This window comes from Lepisma saccharinum, chromosome 1 (genome assembly GCF_977018435.1).
Source record: "Lepisma saccharinum chromosome 1, izLepSacc3.1, whole genome shotgun sequence".
Classification (NCBI taxonomy): domain Eukaryota; kingdom Metazoa; phylum Arthropoda; class Insecta; order Zygentoma; family Lepismatidae; genus Lepisma; species Lepisma saccharinum.
In genome coordinates, this window is record NC_139229.1 from 68,867,016 (window position 1) to 68,888,587 (window position 21,572).

General features: G+C 36.2%; 1 protein-coding gene across 1 annotated transcript in view; it reads left to right on the plus strand.

Moving 5' to 3' along the window:
• The window catches only part of Tnpo (transportin 1), a 76,059-nt gene extending 59,259 nt beyond the window's left edge, over window positions 1-16,800 (plus strand). The window contains exons 16-20 of the mRNA XM_083132635.1: window positions 2,890-2,985; window positions 4,092-4,167; window positions 4,950-5,124; window positions 7,453-7,573; window positions 12,186-16,800. Of these exons, the coding sequence (XP_082988761.1) occupies window positions 2,890-2,985; window positions 4,092-4,167; window positions 4,950-5,124; window positions 7,453-7,560 (455 nt within the window). The 3' untranslated portion in view covers window positions 7,561-7,573; window positions 12,186-16,800. The remainder of the gene's footprint in view (window positions 1-2,889; window positions 2,986-4,091; window positions 4,168-4,949; window positions 5,125-7,452; window positions 7,574-12,185) is intronic.
• The last annotated feature ends 4,772 nt before the right edge of the window (window positions 16,801-21,572 follow it).

Genomic DNA, 21,572 nt, shown 5'->3' on the forward strand with positions numbered 1-21,572 from the left:
TGAAATTGCTGAGGTTGATGGTTCGGCCACTTCTCGGTAAGTCAGCAACAGATTCTGTTGTCTTGAACTTGTCATACCACGACTTAATGCTCTCGACATTGGGTGGCATCTTTCCATAAGTTGTTTGAAAGTTCATCTGCACTGTTATTGGTGACCGGGTCTCGTGACACACTGAGATTTTTCCTGATTTGTGAACATTTCTGATTTTCTGGGCACTAACACTGCTACGCTACAGCCACGTTACTGAAACCTGGAACAAAAAAACTTGCTTACGTGAAATTTAAAAGATTTCGTAATTCCGCGTTGCACAATTTAATGGTTCACGTAAGTAATTTTAAACCGCGTTTACCGCAACCACCATGAAAAAAACTTGGTTAGTTTTCCAACATTTTGGCACCATTTTCACATCTCTACATTGCATATAACGGATATGAATAATCAGGGAAAGACTTCTGGGACACCCAGTATATCGTCAAGAGATTTGGCGATATACCATGTCGGCAATATATATTGTCATATTTTGCGATATATATAATCATATTTGGCAATATATATCATGTTGGCGATATATCGTCACGGTATTTTGGCGATATATATACTCATTATATTTGGCGATATATATCATGGAGGCAATATATCACAGATATCACAATAAGGAAAAAATATAGTATAGTTTTGTCTGTGAGGATATTTTCTTGTCTATATATCGTGATACCAAATTTCCGATATCGTCCATCCCTAATCACTAGTCTTGTAATTACTGAAAAGTGCCAAATATTTCTACCCCGATTTTCTTGCTCGTGGAAGTGAGCACCCTTACATGAGACATCTTAATCAATTAACATGAAGGCGAAAAGACTTTCCTCTGGAGTCTAAAATTGCGCAGTTGCTCTTCAACCTGAATACGTGCATTCAACGAACATAGCGTAGTGCAAGTGAAAAAAAAGATGCCCATCTTCCCCCCACATGAGCTCATTACTCCGGCACTGTGCAGAGCTATGCAGTAATTGAAGGATTCAGCCCCTTTAACGGGTCGGAAATGTTGCTCAGATATCTGAATCATTGACATGACAACATGGGAGAGCTTCAAGCAGTGATCCTTCTCCCCTTCCCTCCCCTTTTTCCTTCTTTCTTCCTGCAACTTGACCGGGAATAATCACACTCATGATAAGACTTGTTCAGCGCCGCTCCACCACCACCTGTTTGTCTCCCCCTTTTCTCTGCGAGCAACGGGCAGCTGGCAACCGGCGCCAAATGTTTCGTCTCCTGGCTCCAGAGCTATGACTCATCCACTCGGAAGGTTGTTTTGTTTTGACGATTAGGAAACACGAGTAGCAGACATAAAGCGAGGAGTTACAAAAAGAAAAGCTATTTTTTTTTCTTGTTCTGCCTTCTGATAAACATCTTGAACACGCAGAACAGTGCAGGAAGAAAATGCACATGATGCTAAGAATAATTTATTAACAATTTTTATTCGGAACAATTCACGTGCTGAAAATAAATCACTCTATTAAACGTTGAAAAAAAAAAAAAGGTAACAAGCTATTGGTGGAAGGGGTGTTTGCCCTCTGCAAGACTTCTAAATCCAATAATAAATCGTCAATTAACATGGATGTAAATAACAATCAGTGGCGTGCCCAAAGGGGGGGGGGGTATTACTAAAAAAAAAAAAAAGAAACTACAAAGGTAGGAAAAATGGCAAAGTCAGGGTGTACTACTATAAGTTTACGTAACCCCATTCCCCTTTACGAAAATCCTGCATGCCTCACATAATTTATTGTGTAAGTTTGACAAAGCTTGTTTTGTTCACTTTATGCTGTTGGGCTGATTGGGACTGGATACATATGCATCTCAAAGTGGAATCTGAACCATTCTGCACATCTTCAGGACACTTTGATTACAGTATGTAAAGATGCTTGGTGTCCAGCTATAAATTACCCGGGACTGCTAAAAAAAAAAAGCAACTAATTACCAGTTTACAGAGTAAAAGGAAATCTGACACGATTAGATGCATAAACTGAACCTAATAGGCGGCAGTTAGGAGCAGTCATCCACCGTCCCTACCCTCGAAAGTGGGTCCCGTTAATCCATCATTGACTTTCACAGCACGTCTTACTTTTGTCCTTAGAAATTCATTATCATACTTCTTTCTTGTTGTTAAATATTTTTTGATACAATATACCTTTGATACAATATACCCCCTAAAAAACCGATTATTTAGTCATTTCTTACTGACACTTGAGTTTCACCCCTCCCTTATGCTTTCCCGCTTTTTACGTTTCCCAGATTTAAAATTTTTATTTGCGGGCCCCTGAAAAACGTAAAATCGGGGTTTGACTCTATGCATATACGAACCCTCTACTATGCCAATGGCTGATGGCCCCTAAAAGGCTTACTTGTCTCCGCATTGTAGGGTTTTGTGGCTTGTAGATCCAACACTGACTTTACCTGTATACATTTCTTTACCCCTGAATATCTACGTGTATTTTTTACATATGCATATACGAACCGTCTACTATGCCAATGGCCCCTAAAGGGGCTTATTTGTCTCCCTCCTTTTGCACCTCGTAGATCTGGCACTGCTTTACATGTACTATGTAATAATAATCTGAGTGTTCAAGAAACTTTGCACGTATTTAGTCGAGTATGCTGTGCAATTTTTTCAACTAATAATATGGCTGCAGTTTTTGCAGGTAAAGTTCCCATCATGAGATGCTAATAGACAGGAGAGGCTCCCATACCTTAAAATTATACTGCAGATAGACTTGTGTTTGTATATAACAAATGAAAGTTAATGAAATGAACACTGCTAACAAATAATTTTCCTTCATGTGTAGCATTTACTTCTCCTTCCGTATGTTTCATGCAAGTTCTTTTTTTTTCCCCCAGGTTCAGACATGAGGTTGTACATACCAATAGTGCTCAACCAACTCATCGTAATCATTAATCGACCAAACACTCCAAAAACTCTCCTGGAGAACACAGGTAGGGAAATTCAGTTGAATCTGAAGTCTTGATTTGTATTGTAGCTGTATTTCAGTTCATTGTAGCCCATTGTTGTGAAGAGGTGTGCACTATTTATCAGTTTGAAGAGTTATGGGCTTTTATGTAGAACCTGTTTTTTCATTCTTAATTGCAGGGAGACTATTCACCATGTTATTTTGCTTGGTAGCAATTTTATTATGATTAATTAATAGATTTTTAATCACATTAAGCATGTTAGTAAGTTACTAACTCGATAGAATTTGTGTCAGTTTGTTCTTGTTGTCTTGTGCACTTGTGAAATGTATAGATTCTTAAAAATGCAAATTCACTTTTTAATATGATTTTTTCAAATATATATATATATATATATTTATATACATACATATATATTGGCTGCATATGTGAGTTACAGTAGATGATTATTGTAACTTGTGCCTATTTTGTATTATTAGGCATTTTCATTAACGAAACATAATTATCTTGTTGAGGCATTTCTTGGGTATAATTTGCATAATTTATATAACGGGAGGGTGATTGTTCTGATATTTTACAATACATTATTATTTTTCATGATTTTTTTAATGTATTCTCAGTTTATAGAGCATCTTTTAAGCTCTGTTGTTTTTATAACATTAACAAATTTGTTATCATTGCTTTCAGGTGTACGTTATCGTGAGATGCAAGTATGTTGTTTTGCACATCTAAAACCCTGCAGTTGTTTTTATTATTTTAAATTTTCAGTAACCATAGGAAGTTTACACGTTGTCTGCAAATTATTCTTTCTAGCCTGTCGCAGTGCTTTGTGTAGAATAGATGCAATGAGGAAAAAGTCCAACAGCATATACAGTTACCGTACATATGGAACATTATTATGTTTTAACAAACTTGGGTGTTAATTGGCATTTTTTTTATGTGGATAGACATTAAAAAGATAATTTGTTTGAAGACTTGCTATTTTTTTCTTTTTTTTTACTTTTTTTTCCTCCTGTACAGGACATTATCTATGTAAAGTATGTTTGCCTGTGAATTTCTGTTCTGAGTTTTTATGTGGATTTTTTCTCTTTTCTTTGTTTCTTCTATCCCATGTGCTCGCTCGCTCGCTCTAGCCATAACTATTGGCCGGCTAGGTTTTGTGTGCCCCCATGACGTGGCTCCTCTGTTACAGCAGTTTGTTCGACAGTGGTGTGTAGCCCCTTTCGTTTTTTATTATTATTATTATCATTATTATTATTGTTCATTATTATTATTCATTATTATTATTAATAATTTGTGTATATGTTTTAATGGTATTTACAAAAAAGGACCTATGATTTTTTCCAAAAAGAAGGGCTTTTTCTGAGGAGCTCTGTAAGTGGCAAGGCTTTTTTAATTTTTATTCTACTTCAGTTTATTATATGTAATATTTTTAAATATTTGATTTATATGTATTGAAATGTTTCTCAAAGAATCCAGATGGTGTTTACATGTAGGTATTAGGTTTTTGCTGCACTCAGTGAAAGCCTTTATTTTTTTAATTTTTGTAGTTTATCAAGGTCCCTATTTTGTATTAATTTTCTTGAAAGAATTCTATATGTATAAAAATCTATTCTTTGCTGTATTGTCAGAATGTGTACACTAACGCTGATGTAGTTGTGCTACAAATTGTTCATTGTAGTTAATGCACTTATGTACAGTAACAAAAGTAGTAGAGCTGTAGTACAAATTTATTATTTTTTTTATTTACACTATCTTTAAATATTATTTTTGCTTTATCCTATCAGTGATTTTTTTTTTAAGATTACATGAGATGATGATTCACAGATTATAAGAAATTGAAGCTATTTTTATAGATTGCAAAAATTAGTCTGGTTTTTAATATTTATTTTAAAAAAAACTACAATCAGTATTACTTTTCTTCATAATTTTATTATTTCTGCAAAATCATGGCTGACTTTTGTTTTGTAAAGTAAATTTTTTTGTTTAAGGTGCACCTCTTTAAGAAACATTCGTGATAATGAGGAGAAAGATAGTGCGTTCCGTGGAATATGTCAGATGATCACTGTAAACCCAGGTGGTGTAGTACAGGATTTCATTTTCTTCTGCGATGCGGTAGCATCATGGGTCAGTCCGAAACAGGATTTGAAGGAAATGTTTCACAAAGTAAGTGAATTAATAGTTCGGTATACCCGTTTCATGCCTCAATGTGAAGAAATTCTCGTAGAAATCTTCGATTGTTTTGCCAAGATTGAACGACGCACACAGGCAGCAAAATAGATATTTGTGGATGGACTGTATACAGTGAAACTCCAATTTTACCTTGATTTTACAGTTACTGTATTATCCATTGTCTTTAAGTCCCAATGAATCAAAATGTTATGAACAGGATGTACACCAGTCCTGAAAGTCAAGAATTTTTGGTATCACAATGACTTTATGATTGACTTTACTTTTCTACCCCTTTTGACTAACCATGAAGACGAAGATGAATGGTGGTAAGATAAGATGGATGAAGAGACAATCACTAATACAGTGGAACCCTGATTTTACGTTCGGATTTTACATTTTCCTGGCTGAGAGTCCAGATGCCAGAGCCTTGCTAGTCTGCCAAATGCAGTCCAGGATGATAATAGATAAAGCGAATCTAATTCTATTGTTAATACAACTTCAGGTTTCATCTTAACTGGCCTTTTGGTAGGGGTTTTTCATTAAATAAATGTTAAGAAAACTAAAAGAAAGGTCATGAAAAAGTGAAGAATTTTGGATTTATTTTGGTAGATACCCTGATAAAAATTTTCCTCTATTTTACATTTTCATTTTGAAGTTTTTTTTCACTTTGGTCTCCTGAAGAACATAAAATCGAGCATGTACTGTATTAACTTAGAGCCCTGTTCTCTCTTCTGCATACCTGAATTTTGAAGGAAGATTTTTTTTTTTTAATTCTAGCCACTACCTTCATGGCAGAAGTTATCGCTGCATTTCACAACTCCCAATTTTAAGTGAAAAAGAGAGTGAGGGATACTGAAGTAAATATTGTATGCATTCAGAAAGAATTTGAGAAAAAACTCTCCCAATTTGATGTCATATGACCCCCTTGCCATATTGAAAAACTTGACTTAAACTCAGTATGGTGACCATGTTGTGATTATATCCTGATATGTATCCCACCGTTACTTTGCTGGAGAACTCATATATTTCATTTTTATTGCCTTTCCAAAACAAATGGTGTTCTGCGACTTTTGGTAGGACTATGGATTAGGCATTGGTAATGCAGAGGAACCTTGATTTTTAGTTTTTCAGCGGACCAAGCTGAAAAAACTTAAATGTTGGAAAGTGTAAACTCTAGGAAAATTTTATAGCATTTTGTTCTGTTGAAACTATCAAGATTGAATGTATAATGTGGGAAAATGTTAAATCAGGGTTCCACTGTAATTATTTTTATTTGTGCTTGCCAGGTACAGCATGTTGTCAAAGTACAATAACTATAAAAAAAATCATGACACAGCAAATGTTGTGTTGTGAAGGCAACTTCTTGAATATAGAAAACCAGTTTAAAGTGACAGCAGGAATAAATATACTGGATAGACTATAGTCTCATAGGGTTACCATACTACTGATTTTTTCTCGAATTATCATATATTGTAGTGGTATTGGCTGACATTTTTGTTGAATTTGTGTAAGTCATTATTGTACAGTGTGTCTTAAAGGTCCTGTAGGGTTTTAAAAACCTATAACTTTTAAACTAATAGGTTTATTACAACAAAATATTGTTTGTTACACAGAGGAAACTTTAAAATTAATGTTTGATGTGGTTTGGTTCATTGCCAGCTGGTTGCCATTCACATCCAAACACACTTGCAATCTTAATTTGAATCTGAATCACCTGGAATGTTGTGAATCACGTCACGTATCTTGAACTTCAGGTGGATAGGTCTTGTATCCAACTTGGGCTGAACGATATGGAGGTTCGTTTAAATATCAATGTCTCCGCTTCTGGAACCTTATCTTCACCAGAACACAAGATTTTAACTCTGCAAACAATAACACACTGAGCTTTTACCTGCATGTATCCAATCTTGGAATCATCTCATTCAGCAGTGTGGGCAGAACAAAATTTTAAAGTTTCCTCTCTGAAAAAAAAAAACCCTGTATATACAGACGATCAAAAAATATCTACATGGAAGTAATAATCAGATATTACGTCGTAAATAGTCTGTAATTAATGTACTATGAGTGATGGGTTTTGATGTAGGAAAAGAAATTTAACAAAATTGTATGCCCAATTGCAAAGTATTATTTATATAAAATGGATTGGTGAAATTACGAATCATTTTGTGTAACAGCAGATACCGGTAAAGTATAAATTAACCCTTTCCATACTTAATATTTAGTGTCATTTATTTGCATTGAAGTGGATAAGAACTTCTGTGAAGTACTATATATTTACATATTTTAAAGTAAAAATTGATTGTTTTTCCATCTCATTTGTAGATTCTACATGGTTTCAAGAACCAAGTAGGTGAAGAAAACTGGAAGCGTTTCTCAGACCAATTTCCCCCTCAATTGAAGGAAAGACTCACAACCATGTATGGTGTGTGAAATTCCAATAAAGGTAAGGTATAATTGAAGGATGCAACTTACTTTGGCTGCTATCTTTAGCAAAGACATCTTGAGGTCTCCCCCCCCCCCTTTCTCTCTCACATGCACCCCTCCCCCGTACAGGTGGTGGACACTGAAACTGAACCACCTGGAACGCAGACAGTAACTTTTATTAGTATGGTGTTGGGCCACCTTTGGCAGCCAGTACAGTAGCAACACATCTGGGGAAGGACCGATAGAAGTGCTGCACAGTGGTGAGAGGGATTTCCAGCCATTCCTCCTGAAGCTCACCAATGTGTTCACGAAATGCAATCCTCCAAAAAAAATTTTAAAAAATAAGGACTTGGTAATGTTTACGTCCAGTGACTGTGCAGGCCATGGCAGATGTTCGCCCTCATGTTCATGCTCATCAAACCACTCTGTGACATGTTTAGCATTGTGTATCGGTGCGTTATCATCCTGGAACACTGCACCACCATCTGGGAACAATATATTTGCACCATAGAATGCAGATGGTCCTCCAGAATGGCCCTATAGTCCTTGGCAGTGACATGTCCCTATAGAACGATCGGTGGTTCCAAAGACTGCCACGATATTGCACACCACACCATCACATATCTACCCCCCACTCTGGGCACTAAGCAGTCTGGTTGGTATGCTTCGGATGGATTTTTCCACACAAACTTTTCCAGATGTCGGAAAAACTGCGAAAGGGGGCTCATCCAAGAACACAACATGTTTGTTGGTCTAATGTCCACGATTGGCACTGCTGGCACCAGTGAACCTGCTTTTTGGCATCGGTGCTAGTAACCAAGGGTTTCAGTAAAGCAACCCTGCCATGTATGTCGGCCCTATGAAGTTCTCGATGAATGGTTTTGGTAGAAACAGGTTCAGTGAAGTGTGTGTTCAATTCTGCAGTGGCTTTATGCTTTTTGGACACAATCCTTTTTAATATCCCGATGTCCCTGTCAGCTTCCACTTCCCCTGACAGTTAATCCTCCTGGATGTTGTTTTTCCTTTATTCTGGTATTCTGCCGTGATCCTAGATGCTGTGCCTCTTGATACCCTACAAATATTTGCAGTCTCCATTACTGATGCACTGGTGAAACGTGCTCCAACAATTAGTCCTCTTTGAAACTCTGTGATATATCCACAACTCGAATGTGTGGTTGATATATCCCCAAATCGAATGTGATTTATTTTAATAAGATTTATTTTCTATTCTGACTGTAATACTCACCCATGCTGCTTTATCGCATCCTCAACTACTTTGTACGTCTTACTTTTAGAACTTAAAGACAGTGCTTACGTGAAATTTAGAAAATTTCGCACTTCCGCATTGCACAGTTTAATGGTTAAATCCTATTAATTTCGAAGATCCACTGTCTTCATAGCCGCTTCAAACGCCGTACCCTTTTGTGAATGAAGACAGTGGATCTTCGAAATTAATAGGATTTAACCATTAAACTGTGCAATGCGGAAGTGCGAAATTTTCTAAATTTCACGTAAGCACTGTCTTTAAGTTCTAAAAGTAAGACGTACAAAGTAGTTGAGGATGCGATAAAGCAGCATGGGTGAATATGAAGTGGCTTCAAACGCCATACCTTTTTGTGAATGAAGACAGTGGATCTTCGAAATTAATAGGATTTAACCATTAAACTGTACAGGGTGGCTCAATAAGTCACTTAACACCCTCAGTACAAGGCCACTGCGGCATGGAATTTGAAATTGGCGATGACCAATCATTGCCTGGCCAAGGGGGAACCACATTGACGCCACCCACACGGTCGGCGGCCATCTTGATGTCCGTCATCTTGACTTCAACTTCAGAATTTTAAATGGGAAGGGGGTCGTGCGACATATGAAAATGGGCTAGAATTTCACGAGAAATGCAATGGTGAAGGTTTTTTCGACGTATCTTTAACCAGTAAAAAGTTATGACTGACTTCTTGTACCAATTTGCTCCTTTTCGAGGTGTTAGAAAAATGCCTTAAAATTTGTTTAGCGCTTCGGTAATGCATCGAGATCAAAGTGACGTCTAGGGAGAGACGTTCGCATGCCATTGCACATTATTTTAATCAGATACATCCATGAAGAGCTGCGCATTATGAATGGTTGTCGCGAACAATTTACAGTGTGACGCTTCCATTGAATTAAAAGTCCTTCACAGTGACAAGGCTAATGTTTATGTTCATAAGGAAGTTTATAAACAGAATATTCTATGCTTTTTATCTTATAACCCATTTTCGACAGATCAAAGCTGAATGGTTAGTGTTGGTAAGTTAATGGTGTGGCGTGCTGTGTGGAACACGATTGGTTAGTCAATTTTCCATCAACGGAACCTTAAATGCTTAGGGCTACTTGGATTTGTTAAATAAACAGTTTTTTTCATCCTTGCTTATGGAAGAAGGTACTTTTTACAGAGTTTTTTTCAATAGGGAAGAACACCAGAACACTTATGGGAACGTTATGAACCAGTTTTTGTCCAAAGTTAGTTATCAAATGACAAGGGTCACATATTCTGTTTATGAACTTCCTTATGAACATAAACATTAGCCTTGTCACTGTGAAGGACTTTTAATTCAATGGAAGCGTCACACTGTAAATTGTTCGCGACAACCATTCATAAAGCACAGCTCTTCATGGATGTATCCGATTAAAATAATGTGCAATGGCATGCGAACGTCTCTCCATAGATGTCACTTTGATCTCAATGCATTACCGAAGCGCTAAACAAATTTTAAGGCATTTTTCTAACACCTCGAAAAGGAGGAAATTGGTACAAGAAGTCAGTCATAACTTTTTACTGGTTAAAGATACGTCGAAAAAACCTTCACCATTGCATTTCTCGTGAAATTCTAGCCCATTTTCATATGTCGCACGACCCCCTTCCCATTTAAAATTCTGAAGTTGAATTCAAGATGGCTGACATCAAGATGGCCACCGACCGTGTGGGTGGCGTCAATGTGGTTCCCCCTTGGCCAGGCAATGATTGGTCATCGCCAATTTCAAATTCCATGCCGCAGTGGCCTTGTACTGAGGGTGTTAAGTGACTTATTGAGCCACCCTGTACAATGCGGAAGTGCGAAATTTTGTAAATTTCACGTAAGTAATTTTAAACCACGTTTACCATGAATTAAAGCCAGTGTGTTTGATCTTCCATCACTTAAATATTTATTTCATACTATGGGAATGAGACACGTGCTAATAGATAATTAAGGTACTCATGTTTTCCACGAAGCTGTTTTACATTATTTTCTATTAATTTCGGAAGCCACTGCCACCATCCTCATTGGAATTCGTTGTGTTGTTGCTTGGCACATTTCTGTTGTTTTTTCCTAAATTCATATACGCAAACATACAGGCGACAGCAGCACACCTAGTGGCAATTTAGGAAAAAACAACAGAAACTCGCCAAGCAACAACACAACTAGGATGGTGGCAGTGGCTTCCGAAATTAATAGAAAATAATTAGAGGCACATATTTTTGGTAAATAAAAAATAAAATTTCGGTACAAAAACAGAGTCAATTTCGGGTTCAAAAGCGGTAAATAAAATGAAATTTCGCTGTTATAGCGGTGAAAAAGCGCCATATAAAATGACATTTTGGTTTTAAAAAATGTGAATATAATCCCAAATTTGATTTAAAAACTGCACTATTACACAAAAGAAATATGTCCCTTCTAATAGCACATTAAATCATTACCAGAATATTAAGCTTATGCGTGTATAAGGGAGTCCATTTTTTGATTCTCAAATATTTACAGCAGAATTAATTAATTTTCTGTGAATTGCATAACTCACAGGATACTTCAGACTTCAGAAAGTGTCACGTCAGTATATAAACGGTAAATTTCGTGTTTAAGAGTCTATTTCACATTTTGCAGTTCATTTCGCATCATTTCGTGACAAAACAGAGTAGGAAAATGCACCTCATTCCTTTCAGAAACATGAAAAATTAACATTAGAATGTGTTATTTCATGTTTTCGTTAAAAACTAAATATGCATGCCTCTAAAAATAATGTAAAACAGCTTCGCGGAAAACGTGAGTACCTTAATTAAATATTTAGTTGTTCAAAGAGATTTGAATGTCATTCCGAAATGCCAGCAAATAAAATGACAAACTACACATTTTTGAAAAGTTCGATGCTGCGTATGATATCTAAGTTGACCTTGTGTTTTCTGCTTATTTCCAGTTATTTAATGGTAAATTTATATTTCTGTTGTTCCTATATGTTATCCACTTGCCTCATAATATCAACATTCTGTTCAGATTTGGCAAGACAAAAACATTTTTACGCAGATTCCCTCATTTCTTTAAAATACAACATAAATTTTGCTATTTGCGCCCATGGTTTGTAGCTTGATTTTTAACCCGGCGAGACAGCGTTGCCAAATTTCAGGATTCCAGCCTGGAATAAAGCTGGCCGTGACCTGTGCTAAAATGCAGCAAGCTTGTGCAACTTTACATGCAGAAATCTACTAGATAAAAATCAAATTAAGGTTTTTATTTGACTGTACCTCGTGAGACAAAAAATGCCTCGCTTTTGTGCTGTATCTGTAGGCTTTATGATGTATCTGCACACACATTTTAATTGCTACTATTCTTTTTTTTTCCTTACAGGAAACCTGGGGGATTAAGACTTGCACTCTTCGCGAGGGCAAAAAAGGGTGGGTGGGTGAAACCACTAACAACCGGGAAAAAAAAACACACTGTTGCACCTGTGACGAGCAACAGCTGATTGACAAAATCAAAGTCAAGAATTACGGGGTGAAGTTGGCCACACAAAGCAGTGGGTTCTTCGTCTCTCAAGCAAGACAACAGTGCAGTGTGGCAGGGCAGGGTATGGCGGGAGGGGAAGGGAAGATATCAGAACATCTGTTACAGCTGTTTAAAAGAGATTACAAAAAAAAGCACATAGTAATTTAAGAAAGTGGGGAATATACAACTATTGAAAGGGGTAGCATTTAATTTTCAATGGGAAATTTCTTGGAGTTACATATGTAAGTAACATTAAGTGATTTCTGAGTGGTTTCATTGTTCGTTCACATAATTGTAAAAGATTTATATTCAGGAACTCCATAATATTCTCTATCTGAAATGCAAGTAAGAATTAGTGAATCAACAAAGTATTTTAAGTTAGGATTTAAGACTCGGATATAATGTCTGTCTACTTTAAGGCTCAATGTAAGGGTACAATAGTTATATCTAGAAATGTAAGTTATTGACTAAAGCTTCAAAGAATATTAAGCAAAGGTTTTAGTATTAATTTCGTTAATGTAAGGAATGTGATGTTAAATTTTTTCATCAGAATTAGAATATGTGAAGACAAAATGCATATCTGTACACTTGCCCCATCGTTTTTTGAGCTGCAATTTCAAAAGAGGACTTCTGCTCTCCTACCCCCTTCCCCAATGTTGTCACCAGTCTGTAAGAATTGACTTGTAGTAGTGTATGAAGTGCCTTAAAAAACATAAAGATTTAAAAAAAAAAGTGAGTTCCATCTAAAGGAATTAAATTTAAAATCCTTGCCTTGCACTTCTCTAGCGGTGTCGATTATTCAGTAAAAGCCATTCCGGGCATGTGTTTGTATGTCAATGTTTGCAAAAATCTCTGTAGACAGTTATTACCAGCATTCTTTACCCAAATTTGACATATCAGATCGAGGGCTTATATATAAACATATAAGGCATCAAGAACACAAGGCACATCACTAATCATGTACAAAGTAGGATTTGACTTGTCACTTTGTGTCAGGTTAATTTTTTTTTCCTTGTTGCTGGTGTGCTGATGTATTGGGACATTAATACTTGTTCTATTGATAGTACCAAAAAATATATATCTTGCATGTTTCCTAACTCCACAAAAAATCCGAAGTGTCTTGCATGTTATAAAGACTTTATTTACTGTGTTGTCATTGCCAGTTGTAAAGACTAATGTTTTTTCTCCCAATGTCATTCCAAATTTTTCTAAACATAAATCATTTTATATTGAAATTAACATGTTTGTTGTTTGTTTAAGAAGGAATTTTTTGTAGATAATTGTAGTATTGTTGAATCTTTGATTGAAATGACTAATTTTTTTATGCCTCAAGGGTCTCGCTTAAGTGCTCTTTTCTGAAATCATTTTGTGCATTTATACATATACTGTTTTTAGCTGGTGTTCAGGAAAAAAAAGTTTAAAAAATTTACTATTTTCATACATTATGTCAGGAAAATTTTAGTTCTCGATTTATCAGAATTCTAGTGAAGTTAGAATCGTTCGTTTGGTTAGCGTGATAACAATCATTAAGAATCATTTCAGTTTGAAATATGTGATAAAAGTAGCTTGACGGTGCACATTTCCCCTTTGTTGTGCACGCTTTCAGTGATATTGCATGGATTCATTGATATTTTTTAAAGAAAAACTACAGTGTAGCATTAAGACATGCATTTTCAAGTTCAAAATAATCCTTAATAAGACTTGCATCTTACCAGCTGGACTGGTACTTATCGTTCCGTTGTAGTGTTGCTGTTTGTGGTGGTGTGATATATCAATTAAATGCATGCTGATTGCACGTATGTGTGTTCTCAGGTTTAAAGAGCTGTGTGTCTTTCTAAAAGCGTAGGGTTCCAGAAGTCTTCTAGAAAAAATAAATCATCAGGTACAGTTCCCACTTGGCATATGCAGCATCCCGTAGTGTCCTCTAGTAGTTAAAATTCCCAGCAGAGAAGAAAGGAAAACATTTTTTTTTTCAGTAATTTCACTTGTTAATGGGGCTGATGGTTATGTTGCCATTATTTCTCTTAGTCATATGTGATAATTGCGTTGATAAATAAGACTTAAGTTCCTGTAGTATGATGTGCATGAATAGTAGTAATGAACTTCATGTGTTACACAGTCGGTTTCCAAATAATGAACCTGAAAATTATTTTTTGTACAGATCTGATTTTTTTAAAGAGACGTCCAAATTTTCAATGTCATTTGTGCATTGCTGACATGTTTCTTGACATAAAGTTGCTTGGAAATATTTTTATCACATTTGTTATGTTATTCTTTGTTAAATTGTATAGTTCTTGATTTTTTTTTACTTGAAGCTCTTTCACTGATTATTTACTACAGTCAATAGTTGTTTTTGTGCCTCATCTTCTTTAACTTTCTTCCTTCCCTTACATTATACATATAACATAGTTTGTTTTAGTTATTTTTGTAGTTATGTATCAAGATAATTTTATAGTGCGTAAGGTATACAAAAGTGATGGAATCGCAGTATAATTGAATGAGCGTTTGTGTGTAGTGCCTTCTAGCTTGTACAGTTGGTTTTGCATTTATTGCAATTGTTTTTAAAAACTTTGCTCAATTCAATATTCACGATTTTGTATTGTTGACCGTTAAGTACATTTGAAAAGCACTCCTGGGTGATAAATAGCAAGAACAGCGGGGAAAACATTATGCAATGCAGGTCACACAATTTTTTTTTTTTTATATAAATTCCACGTTTGTAACAACTTTTATTTTTAAAAAATACTTTCGAAACAAAATTGCATTGTTTACTGTGTAACATACATTGAAGTTCATTTGTATGAATGATAGTGCTTACATGTGATAAGAAGTGAATATTGAGTATATAGTTATTAACTACTGAGTACATGGCTGTTTTGAGTTCAATATTATTTTGCTGTGTGGGATTTCTTGTGTAGTCATAGTGTGATGTATTTTTAAGAAGTACTAAAGCAAAATTGCTTTCTTGCTTGTAAGAAATTGGATGTGTTTATACACTTGTATGCATGAGTGTATGTACAATGTATGTGTGTGTATATCACTTTAGTGCTGTGAGTGTAAATAGTTAAAAAGAGAAGTAGCCGTGGAATTGAATAATGCATGCTTCGGCTCTTTGTTGTAGTTAACACTAACTGTGATACTGACATATGTATGTGATTAACGGTGTAATTGATGTCTGCCATGGAAACTAACCTATATAAACATATGTATAAATGTTTGGCCTATGTATCTCTTAAATTTGTATGAATAATTTTGCTCTAGAAGTTATATTCTTTATAATTTTCTTATATTTAGCCTTGGGTAGATATAGCATGGGATTTCCAACAAATAGTGGTGGCTGGTTAGTAGCTTATGTATTTATGTATCCAGTTAAAGAAATACATTCAGCAGGCAGCTAGCTGTTAATGCATTTTTATCCTACATTCTTTTGTTCACTCAAACTGTAGGAAATAAATTAAATTGTTTGAGTCACATTGTTGATTGGAAATTCTTTGTTATTCTTTGCCATCGAGCATATATTTTTATTCAGCATCAAAAGATTGTTATTTTGAAGTTATTAATTTATACAAAATTTGGCTGTTATATGATGTCAGAATCAGTTTTTGTACTTAACAAAATTAATGTGATTATAGGAAGAAAGCATTTTGCAAGAACTTAGGAAAAAAGGAAGAAAATTAGTTAAGTAAAATACATAGTTTCTATGGCAGTTAACCCAGGATGTTACTTCAGTGTGTGTAGTGGTGTAACCAATTTCCAAGGGGCCATAACATCTGGTTATTGTTTTATAATTCAGAAATCCATGCTCGTCTGAAAAAAGAATGGTTCACAAGTTAATAATGGGGAAAAAGTATAAATTGTTTTCAGAAATGTCAAAATTACCACGTGTACATTATGTAAACATGCAATAGAATGTCGCAAAGTGGATTTCTGAATTATTTCATTTCAAAGTCTTATTGAATAGACTTAATTCATATCGTCGTTTGCCGACATGGTGTGGATGTATAACGTAAATTGTTAAGAAACAAATAAGCCCACCTGTAAGACGAATGAAAATTTCAGGTGTCTTCTTGTGTTCGATCGTGCTTCCAAGGGTGTTCTGTCTAATTCAAAATATGGAAATCTCAAAGCTACACCGTTTCATAAAATCTTATAGCTGGGCTAGAAACTAGTTCATAAGTAAGTAACGTAATGGAGATTGGTTATGGATAAGGGACCTGCAACGTGTATCATCCTTTTTAATGCATGGTTGTTGTACACTGCCAGTTTTGTTGCAGGACAACCGTGAGTAATATGTGATTGAAAATAAACGTAAGTTATGAATTTACTGTAATGTATTATGAATAATGTTTTGTATAACTGTAAGTTATATTTTTAGGATAAACACTGTATTTTAAGGGTTGATCTTCATATTGTGTTTACAATGGTACTTGATACCAGCATGTATAGCTTAAGGTAGATATTAAACGTCTGTTCAATATAGTGGCTTTTTATTTAGTGGTCCATCCATCAATATTGTTTCTTCAGATTTTGAATTAAAGCTTGGGTGGATAAGAGGTTGACATCCTGAAAGTGGTAGGGACAACATCAGTAGTAAAGTGTAGTAATTTCAGGTGGGAAATATTCAGTAATGTTAGTTAATTTCAAGAAGTTCTTCAACCAGTATGTATCCATGAGATGGTTGAGTGAATACTTAAAACAGGGTGTCTACCAGTCTGTAAAACCTGGAAAAGTCATGGAATTTACTCTTTCTGGAAAAGTCATGGAATTTACTGTTTCTGGAGAAATGAACATTTTTGTAGTAGTGTGAAGGGTTTTGAACAAATATAAAGGACATACAAGACATTTAAAAATTTGTTGTGGACAAACTATTCTTCAGTTTAATATGTTGAGTATTAACTGTAGTTACAGTAGAAATTGCATATTAAATAATATGTATTATGTACTTCGTGCAATGTTCATCTTAATTAACCCCTTAAGTGTGTAATTTTCTGAACAAGTTGCTACTGGAAAATGTTTTTTATAGGAGAATTTTGTTGAAGAAAACTAACTGAAATATAACACCACTATTTGCCTGCTTTCTTGCCTTCTTCGTTATGTAGTATTTTTTACATAATTGCTTTCATTATCAATGACAAATGTAAATAATACAATGGTACATAGCATACTTGTTCGTACTTCAGGTACATGCAGAATAAATCTTTCTGGTGTGGAAGTATTTGAAATAAGTGCAACTCAATGTTCACTGAATCACACGAACTTCGTTTTTGTGCTACATTTTGGTTTTCTGTTGAACATGAACTACAGCACATGAGAGCAGACAATTTTCCTTACGTCTGTCTTATATTCTTTCATCTTCTTTTTCTTTTTATCTTCTGTTACAGTTTTTGTTTTTACTAAGCTAACATAATCTTACCTAGCATGAATGTTATGTTCTCAACATCTGGGCAAATGCCACCCGTAGTCAAAGCATGTATACCGTATTTACTCATGTATAATGCATACTTTTTTCATGTTTACGGAACCCTATCATGTTATATATCGTTGTAAAGCTTGAATTCTTTAGTTTCTGAATATGGCAACAGTATTCCATTCAAGATGGTGACACTAATGTGAATGCAGTTGAAATAAAATCACAAAATGAAGGAACGTTCTGATTTTTGTGGTACTTTCGATGAAAGAAAAGGTAAGGACAAAGAAAATAATAATTAAAATGTATTACTGGCCAAATAATATGACACATATGGAGTGTGTAAATGCCTTAATGAAAGAAATCTTGTTCTGCTAACTGCTAGTTTGAGGGTCCTGAATGGGCCTCTTATAAATGTTAAATAAGTCATGGAAAAAGTATATATTTTGAAGTGTTTTTTTTTTGTTTTTAGAAAAAGTAAAGAGAAAATTAGCAAAACCATGCATAAAAGTTTAAAGGCCACTTTTCACGTTTTTTCACTTTGTAAGTCATGTTCTGCAATGCAACACAGAAAAGCAGTGCTTTTCATATGGGATGTGTATCAGCGGTATTTTTTTGGGTGAGAAATAACAATATAACTTCCTGAGCACTGCAAATCTACAGTAAGGTTGTTCGCTTTATATCAGACCATTTTTGACGGGTACTCGCCTTATGAGATACCGCACTGTCACCACGGATCATGTTCTAGTGGACCCCCAGCATTGTGGACTATCGCCCGGCATCGCAGTTTCCATTGCAGCAAGCTCCGGCGCAGGACAGGCATGGGAATTCTGTCCCACTCCTCCCTGCAAGCTTTCCATAGACCATCCAGGGTGTGCGGGCAGCGATGTTGAAGACGTCGTTTCAACAGTCCAAATGCGCAAAAATCCATTGGACTGGCATCTGGGCTTTTCACAGGAATGTCTTCAAATGGAATGACACTAATTCCTAATTCCTCTGCCATTTCCTGATAAAAACGTAGTGATGTTCTGGCGGTATGACTCGAAGCCTTGTCCATATGGGTCATCACCTGGTTTGCATCCATTCCATACAATTGTGGGATATCTCTCCGATAGATAGGTGTCATAATGGAGTCTTGGAAGTATCTGGCATTCACCTTCATGTTTTTGTCCACCTTGCATATCATCAACTTACCCTCATATCCGAATCCCGTTACAACCATAAAGCCACGAGGGAAACTTTCCCTGCACTGACGAACAAAGTTGCTGCGCCCCTTGCTGTCAATGTCACGGTATGTGATCGCCCGAATGTGACCACCAGCAATGAGATGGACATATGATTCTTCCATTTGGAACCCGCCAGGTACTTTTCATACAGTTTCCTGCAGTTCGTCTGACGTTTGGCAATGTGAAGGTGGTGTACACAGGCCTTCCACGCACACTTCAACCTGAGGCGCTTGCGAATTGTTTTGTTCACAGTTGACGGTGCGAAGTGAAATCTGTGGGCCATATGTTGAGTCGGGGGATTTTCTTGGCATGCCAATCGATGGATCCCCCTTCGCACTACGGGTGACACTTTGCTTGCAGCCCCTTCTCCTGGTGGTTTTCGTGGGTGAATGTTTCGCAAGGAGAGCCTGTGGTGTGTAACGGGGCACAATAGCTTTCGCAGTAGTTACCCTGAGTGTTAACCTATTCTCCCGACACTGTTTCACAATGCATACGTATGAAAACTTAGCATGGAAAAGGGCCATTACGTAACCCTCCCAATACCAGTTGATTTTCGGCGCCATTTGATAACATTCACTACCAACACTCGCGCACATACAAGGTCAGACACAACACTGCTCCCACCAGCAGACCCATAGTTCCAGCATGATACGCCAGGTGGCAGCACCGAATCGAAAATAAGGTAATTTTGATCTCCCTTTCTAATTTTACAGAATACATATAATGGTTAAAGAGTGCAAGCTTTGGAATGCTAAACAGTGGAGGGAGCTTTGTTTGGTGACTTACTGTTTACACAAGATAATATGCTCCTCTTGGTCCCATAGCAATAGGTTTACGACCTACAACTAAGAAAGTCATTTCTTGAACCTGGATTAAACTACAGGTTATACAAGAGAAAATTCTTTTCTCCATCAAGAACCAGGGTGCGCATTATACACACGTAAATACGGTATATATGCCACCCACACTTAAGGGGGTTAACCCATCCATTTGTATTGTAGCCAAAAATTTAAAACATAACAATACATGCTGTATAGGTTTCTCGTAAAATACTAAAGGTCGAATCACAAAAATCTATGGATAAATATTTGTCATGCTAACATGTGATCTATAGCAGTGTTTCTCGTCCACTGCGCCTGCTGTCAATTATAGCGAGCTCCGAGAGGTTGATCTGAAATTTGAGACTAGCAGCCCGAGCTGGCAAGGACCTGGAAAGATGGTTTCGACTGTGATAACCGGAACTTCTTTCGTGACAGGGGTGGTGAATGATAAAATGATAACAGGGGGCATGTTGCTTCCCCCCTCCAAATTTGGAAGTTGACAGATGGGCACCATGGTTAATTTAGTTTGTGCATCAATTTCCAGTAACAAATATACCGATTGATTAATTGAAATTTTTTGGTGTCTAAAGTGGAACATTCCAATGAATATCCTCACTTGCCAAATTAATTTAATAATGGCAGCCAGAGAAACTAGATTCCATTAAATCCATTTGTTGTCAACTAATTTAAACCAAATTTTAAATTTTGTCAAAATACCTAAAGTGGGAATCATAGAACTTAAGACCTTCTGTAAACAAGAGCACGTGTACCTTAACAGTGTTGCCAACTTATGAAAATAAAATACTCCACATAGCCTTAGGCCACAGGGTGCAAAGACATTCCATTTGTCAAACGATGCAAAATAAGCAGTGTTTCACTGATGACCGGTTGGGAGTTAAATGTACGTATGTAAAAAATGAAAAATCAAAATGTACATCTTGCCTGGTGGCAGACTTTCGGACTCGCCACCGAAGTTCCCTGATTCGAATAACACCCAGTCCCTTCATCAATTTCATGTGACGGATCACTCATCCTCATTGTCGGGATTAACCAAAAATGGAAGAAAAGTGACGCTAAATAACAAAAATCAAATACAAAATACAACTAATGACAAATGTGCATGTCACAACGTGGTCGATCTACATCTCAATGCCACACGTTCCAGTATATCCAGGTCCAGAGTGTACCTCAACGTCTCTAAATACACTTGTATGTCCTTGTCACCCCGTTTGAAAATGCTGGTTTATGCAGCAAAAACACCAAAGGAAACTAAAACGGCAACTTCAAACAAAAGTTGGGAAAGAAGACTGTAAGATACACAAATATTTTGAGGCAGTCACATTCTCTTGTACCCTATATACAAAATTAAATACACATGGGAGTGAATTCTTAAATTTTGTCACTTTTTTCCTCTCCCTTGTTGAGAGGTGTTCCCCATCCTGACGGCCACCCTCATCGTCACGACTCGGGCCCCCCTCCATCCGCAAAAGTATTCCGGAGTGTGAACAACTCTGGATTATAGATCGGCTCCTCTGCATCCCTCCCCCCCTCCTCTTCGCAGCATCATCCTCGCTGACAATGTTAAATCACACTATCATATGCCGACATTTGACATACCACTTCCTTTTTGTACTTGACTAAGTGAGAAGTATTGAGGGTGGCAACAGTCTAATAACTGATTTCTTTCGCAGCATGTAGTCCGTTCTATAAAAGTACGCTAATGCAAGAAAAGCATGTAAATTTCATTGGGATATACATTTTAAAATATATTTTCATTCAAGGTTTCTCTTTATAA